General features: G+C 33.6%; 1 protein-coding gene across 10 annotated transcripts in view; it reads right to left on the bottom strand.

The window, feature by feature from the left end:
• Window positions 1-17,707, bottom strand: part of NFIB (nuclear factor I B) — a 312,498-nt gene that overhangs the window by 20,287 nt on the left and 274,504 nt on the right. For 6 of the 10 annotated variants that reach the window (XM_029055083.2, XM_029055080.1, XM_003428627.3 and 3 more), the window contains 3 exons: window positions 15,573-15,757; window positions 11,560-11,725; window positions 8,137-8,219 (listed from right to left, as the gene is read on the bottom strand). In XM_029055083.2, coding sequence (XP_028910916.1) covers window positions 8,137-8,219; window positions 11,560-11,725; window positions 15,573-15,757 — 434 coding nt within the window. The remainder of the gene's footprint in view (window positions 1-8,136; window positions 8,220-11,559; window positions 11,726-15,572; window positions 15,758-17,707) is intronic. The other 4 variants (XM_001507310.3, XM_029055081.2, XM_029055082.2 and 1 more) reach the window with 1 other exon arrangement.

Genomic DNA, 17,707 nt, shown 5'->3' with positions numbered 1-17,707 from the left:
GCCCTACAGTGCTAGCAGATTTATTTAAAAGATATACTGAATTTTTATGCTTAAGAAATTAAATTTATATAGCTTTTGGGGAAAAAAGTAAAAAAAAAAAATTGGGGAGTTTTAACTGTTGCTTGACTGTGAATAAATTCATGAAAAGCATTTTTAATTCTAGGAAACAATTTGTTAGCTGAAATTAACTGCATAAGATTCTCTCTGATGCTCCAGGCAAATTTTAAGGCAAAGCTTTTTCAAAGATGTAGTGTGGCCAAAATAATTTTCATGGTTTAACAGTTAATTATTCTAGTCCTTTCCTGATGATTACACATGGCAAAAATAAAGCAGGTTGTAATTTTGACTTTATCTGACTGTTACACTAAAAAAAGCTTCTCTGTGGTCGAAGACTGAGAATGGAAAGGTTTTTTAAGGATCTTTTTAAAAATGTTAGTTATCTAAAAGACCAAGAGACCTTTGTCCATGAGACCATTAAATCTTGGATAAACCATACTGACTAGAAAACTAGGAAATATTTCCCAAACTTGGTCAGAATACTTGAAACTGTTAAAAATGCCAAGATGTGAAATGGAGGTGGATCAGGGGGCAGGGAGAGGGAATGTGTGCTTTCTTGGTTTTAGCCAAAGTATAAACTCCTTTTATTATTCTGAATAGCTAATAAAAATATATATGCTCACAACTACCTATAGCAAAGGAGCATATTTTGATGTGCCCGATGTTTTCCCTTCCAAATCCAGTTCAGGAGATTAAACTCTGCCATAAAAAAAATCACTTTAGGCTGCAGTTAGATATCCAAGGTCTCAGCAATGGAAATATTTTCCCCCAAATTAAGAAAAAAAAACATTTTTCAAGTGAGAGGAATGCCAAAAAGAGACCACACTAACAGAATGATTGTTTTCACTCATCCAACTCCAAAAAAATCGCCTAAAATTACTTGGTAATAAAATCAACTTGTTTTAGGTTATTTCAGGGAAAAATAGCTGATGCAATACAATTTAATATACTCTACTGAGCATACATGGGGAAAAGTTCTATCAAATTTTCATAAGAATTTTTACTTAGCAACTGTATGTATTTTAAACATTAAATTGCACAATAGACTGGAGCAACTCCAAAGAGCTGTTTCTGTGAAATTCAAAAATAACACACTTAATATCAACCATATGTATATGTATGAACTCACACATTCAAATGCTTAAATATATAATAGTGTGTGCTTATAGATTTTCATTTTAAAATCAGTCCAAGTAAGATACGATGACACAATTTGTAGTTGAAATACAACTCAGATGCTCTCGGATGCAACTGCAAATAGTTACTAACACTTCTGATATTTAAAAAACCATAAATTACAACCCATAACTATTTCAAGTCTGTTAACTGATGTGGTGATTGATACTAGGTTCCTATCACTCTGTTGCCTAAAACTGGACTAAAACTGAGATAACTGCTTTTTATGGTGTGCTTTTGGAGAAAGGCCTGTAAAAATACATTATATTAGTGTTTTTATAATGATCTCAGAAAAGTACCTCCAGTGGGTGGTAATCTTCTTTTTTGAGGAGTTTCTCATTATTAGTTATTTCATCAACTGATGGGCTAATCGCTTAAACAAACCTTGTTATTCCATAGGATATATACAACAAAACAACAAATGAAAGTAAACTCCACCCCCCTCCATCCATCCATTTGGTGAAATATCCACTGTAAGAGACATTCAATCAATTCACTTTGTGTCTATTGCAAATTCAAGGTTCTGAATATCATCCTATTTTGAAGAGTTCTAAATCTAACAGTATTAATTTTTCAGATCCATGGATATTACAAAAAAACCAAATATATATGTGTATATATATGCGTATACACACACACACACATATATTTACACACACACACATATGTCTGTGTGTGTGTCTGTATGTGCCTGTGTGTATGTCTACAAACATACAAAAGCACCCAACTTCAATTAATTCTTTTAATATGGCTTTGTCTACATAAACTACAGAAAAATGAAAAACAATAACTAAAAATGGACCTGGACACAAAATCCTAGCTAGAAACAATAACCTTCCCAAAAATGGTGGGAAAAGAGTTAATTCCCCTAGAAAGAAAAATGGAAGAAATAAATTGGAATGGTCAAAGCTCAACTGGCCCAAATCGTACAGTCCACAGCAAGCATTAAGAACAGCTAACAGAAGTATTGCTGGAGATGTCTTTTGGGAGAAGTTCCACTGAGTTTCTAAAATGAAGACTTGTCCAAAGTCCAAATGACATATGCCATTGTGTCAGAGAGAAAGAACAAGAAGAATCTTCTTGATCTCAAAGGTTTTGCAGAATAATTGCTCAAACACTTGAGATTTTGATTTTCAGAGCTATAGGTCTGAAAAATCACTCAAAATACACTTTTAAAAATTGCTTCAGGCACTTTGGTTTACCTGAAAATAATTTAGCTCTACCTTATTAAATAAAAATACTTGGATTAACAAAGACTATAATCATTAGTGTTTTAAAACCCGAAGTACAACTGAACCCTCTGATATAACACATATATATATATGTGTGTGTGTGTGTGTGTGTATATAATATAATGATCATATGGCAGTGTAATACTCAAGAAGAAAGGCTCTCTCAAACATACAATATTTGACAGACTGGAGATAGTCCAAATTTTGTTACATCGAGTATTTCATGGAGATAAGCAAATAAGGCACTCTGATCACATGGTAAATATTCCTCCTCATAGCAATATCTTAAAATAGAAAAATATGTATTATATGCTGTAGAAAAAACAGGTTGGCCAGTGTCAATAACTGACATATCTAAATAATGAAATGAATCTCAATTAAAATTGGGAGAAAAGGTAGGAGTATTTAAAGTGAAGGCGGGCACTGTTGTAAACCATGGTTTATAACTGCCCTTCATTTTTACCACCAAAGTCTTTTGTAAGGTCATCTAGAAAAACTTTCAATCACCCTTTATTTGTTGATTTATGGGCAAAGTTTTCTACATAGTGAGTGATTTTTTTCCAATAGTGAATTAGTGCTATGACTAAAATTTAAGAGATTCTCCAAATCATGAATATAGTTTTAAAATTAAGCAAATCCTTAACCCTTACTGCATGACTGTTCAATTATCAATGATGGTAAAATCAAAATGAAAGATATAAAATCAATCAATCGCATTTATTGAGATCTTAAAAGAGTAGCATAACTGTTGTGAAGGAGAACCTTCAGAGCTAAACATTTGCATACGATCATTATTTTGACTGAAACTTCCTTTAAATGTGTTTCCTTTCCAGCAAACATATGTGAAAAGTGACCTCTTATACATTTACATACCTCCTTGGCAATCATGTGATAGGGTTTTACGTCAAGCTGTCAATTATGATAAGGGATACAATAAGAACAGCCAAAGTGTTGATAGCCTATTTCCTGACTTAATTGAAAAATTCTGTTTATGAGTCCACTTGTGTTCTTCCTTCAATCTCTTGACTCAAGAAAAAGCAGTGTCTTTCCAGAAGTTTTAAAACTCAAAGCTCTGGGTTTTTTTTGGTTTTTTTTACAGTGGTCACTTTATTTACATTTTTCACAACAAATGGTATGAAAGGGTTTCCATTTACAATAGCACAGTTTAACAACTAAAGGATGCATCTGGAAAGATCAATTTCCTACTAAAAGAGTTTCTTGAAAAGCCACCTTTAAGTGAAGGAAATTAGAAAACTACTTACAATTTCTAGATTCCAAAAAATGTTGAAAATATTTCTATGTAATATAGCCCAAGAGTAAAGGCCACAGCTGTGCAGTAACCATGCAAAGCATGCATCATGCTTTTAAGCCAAACCACTAGTGAAATGCATGCTATTAAATAATAAGTAGCTCTCAGCCATTAGCCCTGCTATTAGTTAGCAAATAGGTTATTAAAAGGTTAAAGTTTTGAGGTTACTATTATATAAAAGGCCTGGTATCTTCCACGATGAAGCCTACTTTCCCTTCTTTTCTCATCTAATGTAAATCAAAGGAATGAAAATGACCTTCCACATAGTCTGAAAGCTCAAAGGTACATTTAAAGTTAAAGGTTCAATATCTTGATAAGTATGTGCCCTATTTATTTGCTTTGGTAGAAAGCTTATTAATTTTAAAGACTTTGCCTCCAACTTTCAGTCAAGTCAAACATAAACATTTACTTTCCTTGTTGGGTGAACCTAGTATTCGGAGTTCTGGTTATAACATAACCGTAGATTCAATATTGATCAAGTTTGCTAGATCCTCTTATGATGTCAAGGGTACATGGCCTACATTTAGCAAACTCATTAGTAAGTAGACTAGATGAAGAAATGCCAACACTCATCCCTGAGAAGGCTCATATATTACGTCTTCTGACTGCAACAGCAAAATTATTTCACAGAATGATTTCCAATTTATGATGGAACATTCAGAGTTTTGCTACATCATTCTATTTTCTCAAGGACATCTAACTGGAAGATCATGATTTCTTTCCTGCCTGACACAATTAATGTAAGTCTCCAATGAGTGTGCAATAACCAGAGGAAGGAGAGGAAAAACAATATCTTTCCAAACTTCTGTGAAGTCAAAGAATAGTTCCTCCACTCTTCTGGAAATTTCTTAAACCATAAAAAGACATTCCTTAGCAGAGACTAGAGAGTTCAGTTTGCCAAAGCAAAATACATTAGTTCACAAGCCACCACACCATCTTTGGGAATAGAAAATTAAAAATACATTTCTGATAGAAAATTATATGATTTGATTTCAATTTTCCTTTAAGAGAAAATACATTACACTTACAAATGATCCTAACTGTATAGTTAGAAACATTTAAAAGGTGACCCAACATTATAGATTTCTGAAAAATGAGCTATGAGCCATTAAGTATAGAAACTTGAGGAAGTGGGGCATTACTTCTTTAACAAATTGATAATAAGGTTACTCATACCTTTTTCAAGTTTTCTTACTAATGTCTAGAAATGGAATTCAAATTGATTTTTCCTCTGACACTGGTCATTTTTCCGGGGTGGAAATTCCTGACATATCAAGGCACTAGCAATCAGCACTAAACAGCAATGGCCGTTGTGAAAGGATTGCACAAGTTTTTACTCATCACTGTTAACTTTGCTTGCGTGTTCTAACATACTAAGCAACAGGTGTAGTAATAAGTATTTTTCACAACATTCTTTCAGCAAAGGTGACATTATCACTCCCAAAGGCAATGTACAGATATGCCCTCTTTCAAAGTTATAACTGATAGTAAATACAATATTACAAGTAAAGTATAACTAAATTGTAGTATTACAATTAAAACTACTCATCTAAGTGCACATGTTCCAACAAGATGATAAAAATTATTTTATCCAAAGCCCTACTTAACTGTCATTTTGTGGGGTGTTTATAAGAAAATCTCAAATATGCAGACAACTTCAATTTATGGTTGCTAAGTATATAATATATAGCCTGTACTATAGTTCCTTTAAGGAGAAAAAAAACCCTCAAAAATTCAACAATGCATGTCAATACTTTCCATAACCTAGAAAGATAAATCTTTATAAAACCCATCCAATGAAGTGAAGAATGTACCTGTGACAATATTTATTCTTAAAGGGTCAGTGCATATTAAAGGATACGGTGAATGTTTAAAAGATATCTCTGTAACTAAAATGATTGGGTTTCTAATTTAGAATATCTCTCAGCTAATATAAAATGATTAATTGCCTTTATTTCATGTACCCCTTGATTTTCCTTTTCATTCATCATAGAGTGCTTTAAGCCAAATGCATTTAGAACCTGCCACTAGAAGAGTGGTCTCTTTTAAATCTTCGTAAAGTAGTAAAAGGACATAGTAAATCAATCTCATTTCTGCTGTAGTAAAGAATAACTTTTACTCTCCTGAAATAATTTAAACTATTTTTCTTTTTTGTTTTTGCTTGTTAGATTTGTAAAAGTTCATCTTTGAATGCCTTCAAGATTTAAAAGGATAAAGGTAGCAACCAATTAATTAGAACCTTGTTTAATAGCTCCATATTAATGATATGGACATAAGCTTTCTTATTTTCTGCATGCCTCAAAAGCTTAGCTCATTATGAATTTTAATGTACTTGGTTTCTACAATGTATGCAACAGCATCAGCTCCACACTAATCATATACAATAGAGAATATTTCTGTATACAATTTGTAAAGAAATACAAAATAAATGCTAGAATTTTTAAGTATCTTTTCTAAAGGGTGCAAGAAATCTGTATTCATACTGTAAGGTTGTTTCATTCTGAGAGTGTAAATGGTTCTAAATATAAATATATTTTGAAGTCTCAGACAAATATATGTATACTTGTGTGAACACATATAGATATGTAGATATGCCCCATATGCTATTCAAGAATTATATTTTAATAACACTACCTAAATTTTCCAAATTTATCTTGAAGATAGGTAAAAGGAAAAGCACCTTGCTGATTGAATAGGCAATTCCTATTCTGTCCTTAATCGTATAAAGCTCCATAGTCACAGGTGATTCACAGTGAGTCATAACAGGTCATTAGTTCTGCCAACAAGAAAATTAACCTGACTTGTGGGTGCCTTGGAATGATGTGAGATTAGAACTACAGCATTCTAAATGACTTGGAAGCAAAAGTTAAAACTATGGAGGCTTAACTGGATATTAGAAACTTGTAAATAATAATTCAAATCTTGTGACAATTTTTTTCTGAATATATGCGAACATATTTTAAAAAGAACCAAGTTTGAAAATACAAGGAATGCATACATCTGTCAAATAAGAACCACATTATAATAATTATAGCACATTTCACATCACATCAATCTTAAAGAGGTGAAAAAAGCAACATACCAGAGAATTATACTGAAAATCAATGGCTGGCAAAACCACTAATTATTAATTGGTATTTTCATAAATGTACAGATGCTTTGTTAGTTCCCACTGGTTTAAAAAAAGCCTGGCAAAACGTCAAATATCATGAATAAACTATCATCTTTATGATTTTATCTGAACTCTGCATGTGGTGACCTTTGATATATACAGTCTGCCACCGTGGCCTTAGATTGGATCGGAATAGAGAGTTCCACGTGTAGCACAGTTTTAGTGGATCACAACAAATTCAGTGAATATAAGCTTAGTTGCAAATTAAACAGGCATGAGAACCAATTGTTGACAGAGCCCCAGAACTAAGTAAAAAAAAATGCTATATACATATATTGTTTTTCTTTGTGTGTAAATACATAAATATATTTGAGTCAATTAACATCTCTTTTCTTTCCACGATATTTCAGTTTTTCCCCCTGTAACATTTTACATGCTGTAATCTCAACTGTTCTGCTGTTAAAATCTGAGAGCAGTGTGTATTCACATCTTGAAATAACCAAAGTGTTTGGATTTATTTCTGTTATACTGCAACGACTAATGTTAGACTGCTGTATTTGCATGGCCCAGGCTTTTGACTGTGGCTAATTTGTTTGTAAGCCACCATTAATCCTGGCTGCATATTTTCACAGTTTGGGTAAACACTTCATTTGCATTATATTTACAGCATTAATGAGATGTGAAATTTAAAATGGTACTTGAAACATAAATGATGTAAGAAACCAGAAAAAAGAACAAGTTTTTGTCACATCTGAAATCAGTAAACCAATGTAAACCTACTAAACTAGGAATTATGATGTGTTGCACTGGGAATCTGGCTTTGTTACTCATCTTTTGAAACTAAAATACAAATATTTGCAAATTATGAAATTGTTGAAGTTCAAAAATTGTAGTGTTTAATTTCTGGTTGCCTTTTAAATCAGGCGTCAGTTTGGCGTTTCAAATGCTGTAAGCAAATAGGTTCTGAATATCCAAGCTAACAAAGAAAAATATATTTGGCTTAAGTATAGATCCCATTACTATCATCTGAAAATCGAGGGCACGGATTTGTGCCTATTTAAAGACACTTGTTCAGAGTTTAGAAAAAATAATGGAAGTATTCATGAGGTTGATATATCTTTGATTTCACCTTGTCTGCAAGAAAAATAATGAAAGCACCACAGTCCCCTTCTACTCCAAAATTTGAGTGGCAGCATGTAAAAAGGTACTACTGTATAAGGTACATACACCCCTATGTGAAACTTGCCCACCTGTTGCTGGTGTAGGAAGGAAGGGTCTCTTGGGCTTAGTCCCACATATCGATTGGCTTGAGATGTGCCTGAGGCTGTGTAGGCTGATTAAGGAAGAACAAAACACAAAGATAAAAATTGTGAACTATTCAGAATGAACACCTTCTCCACATATAAGAAACCCTGAGAAGTGGGATTGTAACAAAATGCCTCCCTATTTCTCCTTTAACTTGCTAGGGCACACTTTATCAAAATGCAGAAGCAAAATGGTAGTTTTTAATAAATCATTAGTGTTTCAAACTAGTATATTTAAAAAAAAACACTAACCAATGGATTAAATTCTACCCATAGTGGTAAGCATGCCTCATCCACTTATTTTTATTGTAGTCTTAGGTATATTTAAGGGCAGAATTCCCCTTTTAAAAATTGATCAGTGATTCCCCTAGCTGTAAAATTTACTTGGCACTAATTGAACAATGGTCAGACAGAATGTTAAATGATTTTAACACATATGAAAACGGACTATGACGCGGTCAAGAAAAAGTGACAGTTTTTAATGATGGGATTTCAGTACGATGTGCTTGAAGATGATGTGGCAAAAAAACATTTATTTAAATGAAAACTTGATGATTATTATACACATGAAGTAGACAGCTAAGTTTTACTGGGATCTAACATGAGATTCCTCAGTATATCAAATGCTGAAAATCAGTTCTTACTTTAGAAAAGGATCTGATTAAAATCACTCTACTCTCTGAAGCATAAAAAGTAAATATCTTGTGACTTGAAAGGAAAGATAGAGTTTTTTAATGTATTAAATGCAATCAGTGAATACTATTAAATGAATTACTAAATCTCTAACATATTTTTAGATATATTAGTTTTATCTAATACTTTTCCTTTATGTGCTAGGAGGTGCATGACAATGGCACCATATGGTAAATTCCTTCTCCTCGGAATACTTATCGGAACTCATATGACAGAGCACAAGTGTCACAAGACAGAGCACTTGTTCTTCCAAGTGTTGAACATTTCAATTCATGTAAATCAGAACAAAGATGATAATTAAATGATTTTATTTTATATTTAATATTTATATTGAGGCATCTTAGTAAAGATAATTTATTTTGGACTGTGGTGGTAATCTAAGATTCTTCTTGTAGATTTTTAGTTTAGAATATCAATTCATTGTTTTAGTTTTACAAAGATTATCTGTATAAAATTCTGTCCTATTCATCAATTCTTTGTTTTCATGATATGCATATTTCACAATTCAGAATTTGATCCCTTTTTTATTGTTTGACATTTTAATGATAGCCTTATTATGACTGTGCACCAAAGGAGTTTTTTTGCTGGGTTTATTTGGGTTTTGAATAAATTACTCATCCATGTATAGTACTAATAGCATCTGCTAGGATTCCAGATAAATGTGTCAAGGTTTCAATACTCATCCATGTATGAAATGGGCACCCACATCACTTGACATACAAGGCAGAATCCTTCTAAAGGGTATCCTTAGTCTCTAAAAGGTGTGTTTTACAGTGGTCTTTCAACCCTTACAGGTCCTGCCACACAGACTCCTCTCAGGCTCTTCACCTTATCTTACTGTAAAGAGACACTTTGGAAGCATTCATCACTTGGTAAAATCATGACTCCCTTGTTAAATTCTGGGGTTCCTCTTAATGGAGTCCTAGTGTAACACTTTTCATTTGATAAAACAAAAATATACAGACATTTTTTCTGGTGGTAGAATTAGTATTTCCTCTTCAATTCTGACTAATATTCCTAATTTATTTGTATGTTATTTAACTATTATACTGTTTCTAAAACCAGGAGGTCCTGAAACACTGTTCCCCTGCATTTCCCTTCATATCCACTGCTGCTCTTAAGAATGGGCTTCCTTGCACCTCTGTTTCCCACCAAACAGGTTTATTTTGACTCTAGGCTAAATGTTTTCATGCAAGCTCATTTCAAAGAAAAGTGCAGGTTTAAATTTAGGCTGAACTGATTGGTAGATATTCTGAACATCATCTAGCCTTAGAAAAAAGGGAAATTTACTCTAGATTTCCTACCCATGGTTCTTTTATGAACTGGAAGTGTTCAATAATGGAGAAGCCCTCTCATCATAAACATTCAATAAATACTAATGACAAAGAAAACCTCTTATGTTAAGATTGCTAGATGCTCTATTTGTGTTTGTTTCCCAAAAAGATCTGCTTGGAGCAGAACTTATAACTGTCCCAGAAGTGGGTGAAACAAGCCCTGTCTCTCTGCAGGAACAGAGACCAGGTGAAGCCAGGTTCTCAAATTCTCTAAAATGAAATCTGGCAATCTCTTATATATGCTCAATGAGCACTGATGGAATTCAGGAACTGAACATGCTCCCCAATATCCATGTGGGTCTCTAGCCTCATTTTCTGGAGGTCTCAAGGAGACTTCTTAATCTGACAATTGTGGAAAAAGGAAAAAATACACTCCCTGGAGAGTGACTCAGAAGTGACTCCCAACTTCTCTGTTAGAGTTTCACATAAGACTTTCTATTCTGAGGGTTTGAGAGGAGCAGGCTTAGAATTGGGAGATGGGGTGCCCAAATGGTGGGTAGTATCATCACTATAAACCTTTCCCCTTACACCCTGGTCCCTGGTGCACACACACTATCTGCCTTTCTGCATAGATCCCAATGTTTGTCCACTTACATCGATTACAATGCAAGTTCCTGTTGGTTTGTAATATGCAAAAATGAAATATTCAAATGGATTGTGAGTGTAAGCACTATATAAATTTATGGCTATATGCCGGTCGTTTGAGATGCCAAGGTCTTGCTAAACAATGTGGTGTTTGATGTACAATGGTAGGCAAAACAATCAAGAGGTTAAAAAAGCAAAAAAAAAAAAAAGACAAATAATGAAAGTGCAGATAGCATACTGGTGTCTAAACTATGGATTTTTTTTAAATGAAACCTCCACTGGGTGACTTTTTCTAACAATGGTACAACTTACAGTAATGTAAACATACAGTTCTATTACAGTGGCATTGATTCCGTTTGCCTTGTGAAGGGGCTTAATTTCAAAAAGAAAGCTCACTGAGTAGTAATTATCTAATCTCTTTTTGGGTGGACATGAAAAACTTAAGAGTCTGAATTATGATACTCAGTGATATTTCAGTGTACACCTTGAACAAACAGGCATGTATTTTTCAATAGACATGGATCAAATAACTGTGCTTCTCCTCTTCAAAATTGACTGAAATGTCATATAACCCAATGCATTACCTAACATTTGGTAAGGGAGAGCACTAAATAGCCAGATCATATGCCTGTTCGTTCTACAAATGAGAAACCTCCATCTGGTTAAGAGCTGGAAAAGCTGCTGTATTTTCCACCATGAATTGGAAATCCAATAGAACCATCGATGGACATTTCTCATTTCCTAAAGAAATACTTACTGGTTGCTGTAGGTGAAGCTGCCTCACCTTCAGTGGATGTAGTGATGGGTTTAGTATCTGTCATGGTCAGGGTCACAGGTCGCACTGCACTGTGATGGGGAGAGGGTGCCAAAACTGGAGTGAAATGGCCAGGCACTTTCCCTACTACTTGACCACTGCTGTTAGGCTACAAAACAAAAACAGAATGTCGTGTGAAACAATCCGAATGAATACAGCTTTTTTAATAAGTCCATTAGCATACTCCATTTAGTGGACTCCACACACTGTGTGTATATACTAAACCTCTCATGTTGGAGTCATAGCAGCTAATAAGACGTTAGTAATAATAAGAAGCAGCAGCACTTAAGAGGAGCTTTTTATCTTCAAAGTTTTTACATACATTAATTAATCCCTTATAACACCCTTGAGAGGCAGGTAGACATTATCATTCTCATATATCAAGCCAGAAAACTAAAGTGTCGTTAAAATGATTTCATCAAGGCCAAAGTGGCATTGAGCACCAGAGCCAGAATTAGACTCAGGACTTCCTTCCTCACTCGATATTGTGCTCCTCACAGTGAATCTCTCTTTGCTCTTTTTGGATACAGTATTCATCACCCTTTTTAAAATAACAAATGTTTTTCATACAAGTGCCATTTAAGAAAAGAAAAAAACTTTTAAATAGACATAAAAGCCCAAAGTTTCAGAGTTTCCATTACTTTTTCCTATGGTGCATTCATCCACAGACTTAAATGTATACTCACAAAAAAGTATCAAGTAACTGGTTACAAATATCTAATTTACATTCATGGAGTTGTGAACTTTTCTTGAATGCACGATGACTTCCTGATTCAGAAATATAGCATGATGTAACGTTTCTTCAGTAAATTTTTAAGACTTTAAAATTCCTGTTACATAAAAATTATGTTAAAACACCAGGACATGTGACCCAAATCCACAAATGAAAGCTTCCAAGTGTAAAGCTGAAACATCTAACAGAGGAATAGTAGACAAACATACAGTATTAAAGTTCTATTGATGTATAGAGGAAATTACACAAAACATTCATTAACTTTTATGGGAATTACCCACGTAAATCCCCTTTGCATTGATAGAAGAATAGATATTATTATAATGTGTGTGCTTTAGCCTCAGGTACAAAAAATTAGGCATATCCTTATAAGGCACATGAAAAAAAGCTATTTTAGTTCATACTCAAGGAAGATTTCTCATTTTATCACATCTCTTAAAACGATTTTGTTCTCCAGAAATGTTAGGTTTGGTAATCTGAAATGGTCAAAGGAAAGAAGTGGTGTACATTTTCTGTCTGGATACCTACCCACAAGATATTGGAGATAGTCTGCCAGAGAAAAACATGAAAATCTAATAGGATTTCAGTACTATGACTTGGAACTATGGCTTTGTCTCTGAGTTCCTCAGCTGTTGCATCATTTTTCTACAAATAAATAGACTAGTTGACTGTTCATCATATAATTTAGAGTACATAACATTGTCAGGAAAATTTTCCACTGTTTTCCTCAGGGGAACCAATGGGAGCACTATACTTTTAAACTAATTTTACTTAAAATATCCCGGTGAATAGCATGGCTGTCTCACCAGCATCAATGTAGTGTTAATGTAATTAATCTCAAAATTGCTATGGGGAGTACAAGCCATCTCAGTTGCTTGTCTCAACAATCTAAATTAGTGCATTACTGAAATATGTTGAGATGGAACAGGTCATTTTAGATAAAGCTAAGTATTTCCATTAGTTCAATTTCTAAAGCTATTTCAATTTCTAAAGCTGACTATTTTAGCAGATCAATTTCCTGTTGTTTAATGAAATGCTTGCTTTTTTTCTGCTGATGAAAAGATTCCATTTTCATCATTGGTGTCAGTTTCTTCACTCAGAACTTTTATTATATATAGTCATCACATGAACAGGCTTTTGAGTTCTCTGATATGTACCTGGGCCAGTGGATAGAAGAATGCTCAAAAAGAATAAAGCATTGCACCATTCAGTGCTGTAAAATGTTCACCACTGAAATAAAATGATACTTCAACTAAAGTCACAAATATTCTCCAAATTTAAAACAAAAAAGGAAATCAAGCCAGTTCAGTTCTATCAATAATTCTCTGAACTTCATCATCCAAAAGAATATGAAATACTTTTACATTTTCTGGTCACCTAAAACAGACTTCTGCATTATGAAACTTTATCTTTTAAGGTTGCTGGTAGGTGAAACATCTCATTATAAGTGTTAAAAGCGAATGGGCTCCTTTCAGCATAAAGTTGGCACTGTTTTGAAGGCATTACCCTACTCTACATTGGTTTTAATTGAGTGAAAGAGCATTTTCAGTAAACTGAGGCAGGAGTAAGGTGGGCTTTTGTTTTTTTAGAAGTTGGATTTTTACCTTGAAAACTTGAACAAAAAGAGATCCTGTAATCTGCTCTCTTAACACATAAAAATTTGAAAGATAATAAAACAAGCACTGAATAATTAAAGGAATGTATAACAGGGTCTGATTTTAATTTGCATAATTTTCCTTAATAGTGCCTAATTAAGACATCAGATTTTAGGGTTATTTTTATTTAATCCAATGGAACTCTAAGATTTTCCACGGTGAATTAATGTTAAGGACTTTTAATGGATGTCTTAATTAGACTTTGTTATTCACGGAAATTTTACACAAATTAAAATCATACCCTGTGTGCAGCATTACCAGCTGACTATTCTATGGGGCTAGAATACTTTTAATACATGTGCTGAAAGCAATTTTTAGTCCCAAAATGACATACTCCAAGCATGATTCTCCTCAGAATCATCATTATAGCAATAAAAACTTATGTAATATTTGTCATTTTTCTTTCAAAAACAGCAAGCTATGAAGTTGTGGCCTAGTATATTTTTAATGTCTAAATAGTTTTCAGCTGAATGAGAATGTAAGCCTATTGTAACACAATATAACAAGGGTTTAAGTAACCCAAAGAGTATTCATCAGCAATTCAGACCTAAATTCTATCAATATAGCACTTTAGACAAATGCTAAAAGGACTTTTTCCTTCTTTGGTTTACCTCAAGTTGTTGAAATACCATAAAAGAAAAGAGCCTAATCAAATTTAAAACATGAGCATTCTGAAAATTTAACATTTTGGAACATTATCTATCAATGTCCCTTCAGTCCTTTCAAATTAGTCTTTAAGACAAGGCACCAAAAGAAGACGCAAGAGCAAACACTGAAAATTACATTATACTGACAGTGGAAATATTCCAAATACTGAGCCTCTTTCTTGACTGCCCATCTTAACCTGTAGGCCATTTCACATGGTAATAGGAAGTGTCTATTTGATTGTAAAACACTGTTCACTAAATCCCTAAAAATTGATTCATCCAACAAAATGCACATTGATTTCAGATGAACCAAATATATGTCCGCCTGCATTAAACACTTAATGCTACTACACATTACTTACAAAATAAAAGAAATGAGTCCCTCGTTTTGTCACTCATTAATGCATTTGTGTCTGTGCAAAGAATTTTTGAATACGCATCAATCACTGATGTATTTATCAAGTATTTACCCAAAGCCTATTATAATTCTTCATAGCTATTCTATAAATACACTTGCATGTTCTGTTTAGAGTATTTGTTTAGTGCAGCCTACCCATCCTTAAAATAAACACCAGTATTTCAGTTTTCCAGAGGTGAGAACTTCTGCTGCAATTTTTTGTTAATACTCGCCTTGCATAAATTATATATTCAGTGAAATCCCCCAATTCAGACAATGCAAAATCCAACAAAAGAAACGTAGGCGCACCTGATAAATTTTCTCTAGTGGAGAAATACCTTCCACTGCTTCCGGATATGTTCATTTGAAAACTGACTACATCACCAAAAAACATTCCAGTCACAACTGTGCCAGAATGCTGTGTCTAGCATTCTGGGTACCTTAGATGATGAAGGAAAACATAGTATCTGGTCCATTTAATTCAAAAATATAGCTGTAATGATCATTTTCCTTCTTATTTTTACCTGGCTTGTTTGTGGACTGGATGGGTCATAAGACGGTACATAATTCTTCAGAGTATCCTGAGGATTCAGGTGGGGAGGATATCTGATTGTTGGATGAGAGAAGTAACTAGATGGAGCTGGAGGGAGAATAGCTTGTGCAGGAAATGGCAACGGTGAAGGCGGAGGTGGAGTTCTAGTTGAGATGACTGCAAGAGACAAAAATCAAAGTGGGTTAATGCCTATTTTCTTAATTACATCATTCTATTTCTTTAAACCAGAGTTAGAAAATCAAGTTTATCAAGTTTATCTTTTTAATTCCTCCCTACCATCCTATTTCACTCTCTCGCCTCTCCCTCACATTTCTACCCCTAAACTCCTACTCTCACTCCCTCTCTCTCTCCTATGCTAGCAATTTTATTTTCCCTTACTCTAGGTGCTAGAAAAAATATTTCCATTTTTATGAACTATATCTCTTCCTTAAAATGAACAATGATTCTCAGCAGCACACAGATTTCAATCATAAAGTCTTCACTCTAAGTGTTAAGATTTTTTTTTAATTTAAAGGAAAAGTCCCATATATTTTTCAACACAAACTATAAGGAAATGTTATTTAGCAGTAAGTGAACACATATTCTTTACTGTACTGTGCCCGACCTGCCCATGTATGTGGGGAATGGAAGCCAATAATTACTAAGCAATAATGTCACAAATAATTAGTTGACCATTGTGTAAATGCTAATGAATGTTCAACCTCAGGGCCTGGGAAACCATTCCTTCCAATGAAAATATCTCTAGCAAACAAAAAGCGATCTATTTATACATATTTTCCTTACACTCTTATTCTTCGCTGCTCCTCCCCCAACCTCCCCTACATACAGATTTATTCATGAAAAAATCTTATTCCTAAGGAAACACTAGCACTTCAACATCAGGAAACTTGAAACATAAAGCTTTCAGATTAGTGCTAACTTACCTATGAAATATAAACTGTTGCAAACAATACTTTAGATGCATGGTATAATATATGCTAATCATGCTAAGAGCCTTAATTTTTTTACATTTCACACATTCAATGTAATTTGACATTAGTTTTGCAGCAACAAAGTTTTTTTCAATTATTTTTTATCAAATTCAATTCAAAAAATGAAAAAGGGGTGGAGAAGACAGCATTAGAGTCTTTCCAATAGAAGTTTTATAAGCTTTTAAACTGACTATTTTGTGATGATTTTTTTAAATGCAGTTTACACAGTTTATTTTTCTAACAATTTTCCATCAAGCTTACCCAGGAGTTTGGTGTATAAACTTTAAATGATTTCAAGTCATGTGTAAGAAAAACTGCCTAATAATAAATCTAAAAAAAATATCCTTCCCATGGTCCATATCCAAAAGACATCTGGAATGATTTAGCCCAAGTCCGACAAATATATCCAAAATGCAAAATGCCACCTTTTAAGGAAGAACAATCATTAATTGTAGAGGATAATTTTTCAGGAGGCATGAGCGATTGAGACAGTATTCATGGAGACCCTAAAATATTTAATAATTGGATCAAGAAGTATCTTTTAAAACAATGGCTTCAAAATGAACAAATGTCTTTCATGTTAGGAGACATGCTGAAATAAAAATGACTTGGCTATTATTACCTAATAGGAAATGTGGACCGCACAAGAAGAAAAGATGAAGTATACTTGTTGGGATAAAAAGCAAAGGAATTGTTTTCTTTTACTAGGAGCAAAAATGTAAGAAAACAAGAAAGAGTCCTATAAATAGTTCATATTTTAATCTCCTACATCCACATTACCAACACTTCCTTTTGCATGGTTTCCGTGTCGAGATAGTTTCTTGTTGTGCTGTGTTTAGCCTATTAATGGTCTGTTTCTGTTTAGGAGACTACCCTAATTTTCACAATCACTCTATCACATTGATTAAGTGCCTTACTGTACGCAGAGAACCATATTAATTGCTTGGGAGAGTGTAAAATAATTGGAAGAATCTATCCGTATCTCAAGAAGTCTACAGTCTAGCCAGGGAGATGGACAATTACACGAATTATAGATAAGACAAGGAATTGAGTACATACACTAAGTACATAAGTGCTACTGGTATTCCTGGGGTTGTAGTAACTTACTTATGTGGTGTAGATGGAATGAAGTGGC

This window comes from Ornithorhynchus anatinus, chromosome X5, assembly GCF_004115215.2.
Source record: "Ornithorhynchus anatinus isolate Pmale09 chromosome X5, mOrnAna1.pri.v4, whole genome shotgun sequence".
Lineage (NCBI taxonomy): Eukaryota > Metazoa > Chordata > Mammalia > Monotremata > Ornithorhynchidae > Ornithorhynchus > Ornithorhynchus anatinus.
The sequence above is the reverse complement of the archived record's forward strand: the minus strand, read 5'-3'. Positions and strand labels throughout refer to the sequence as shown.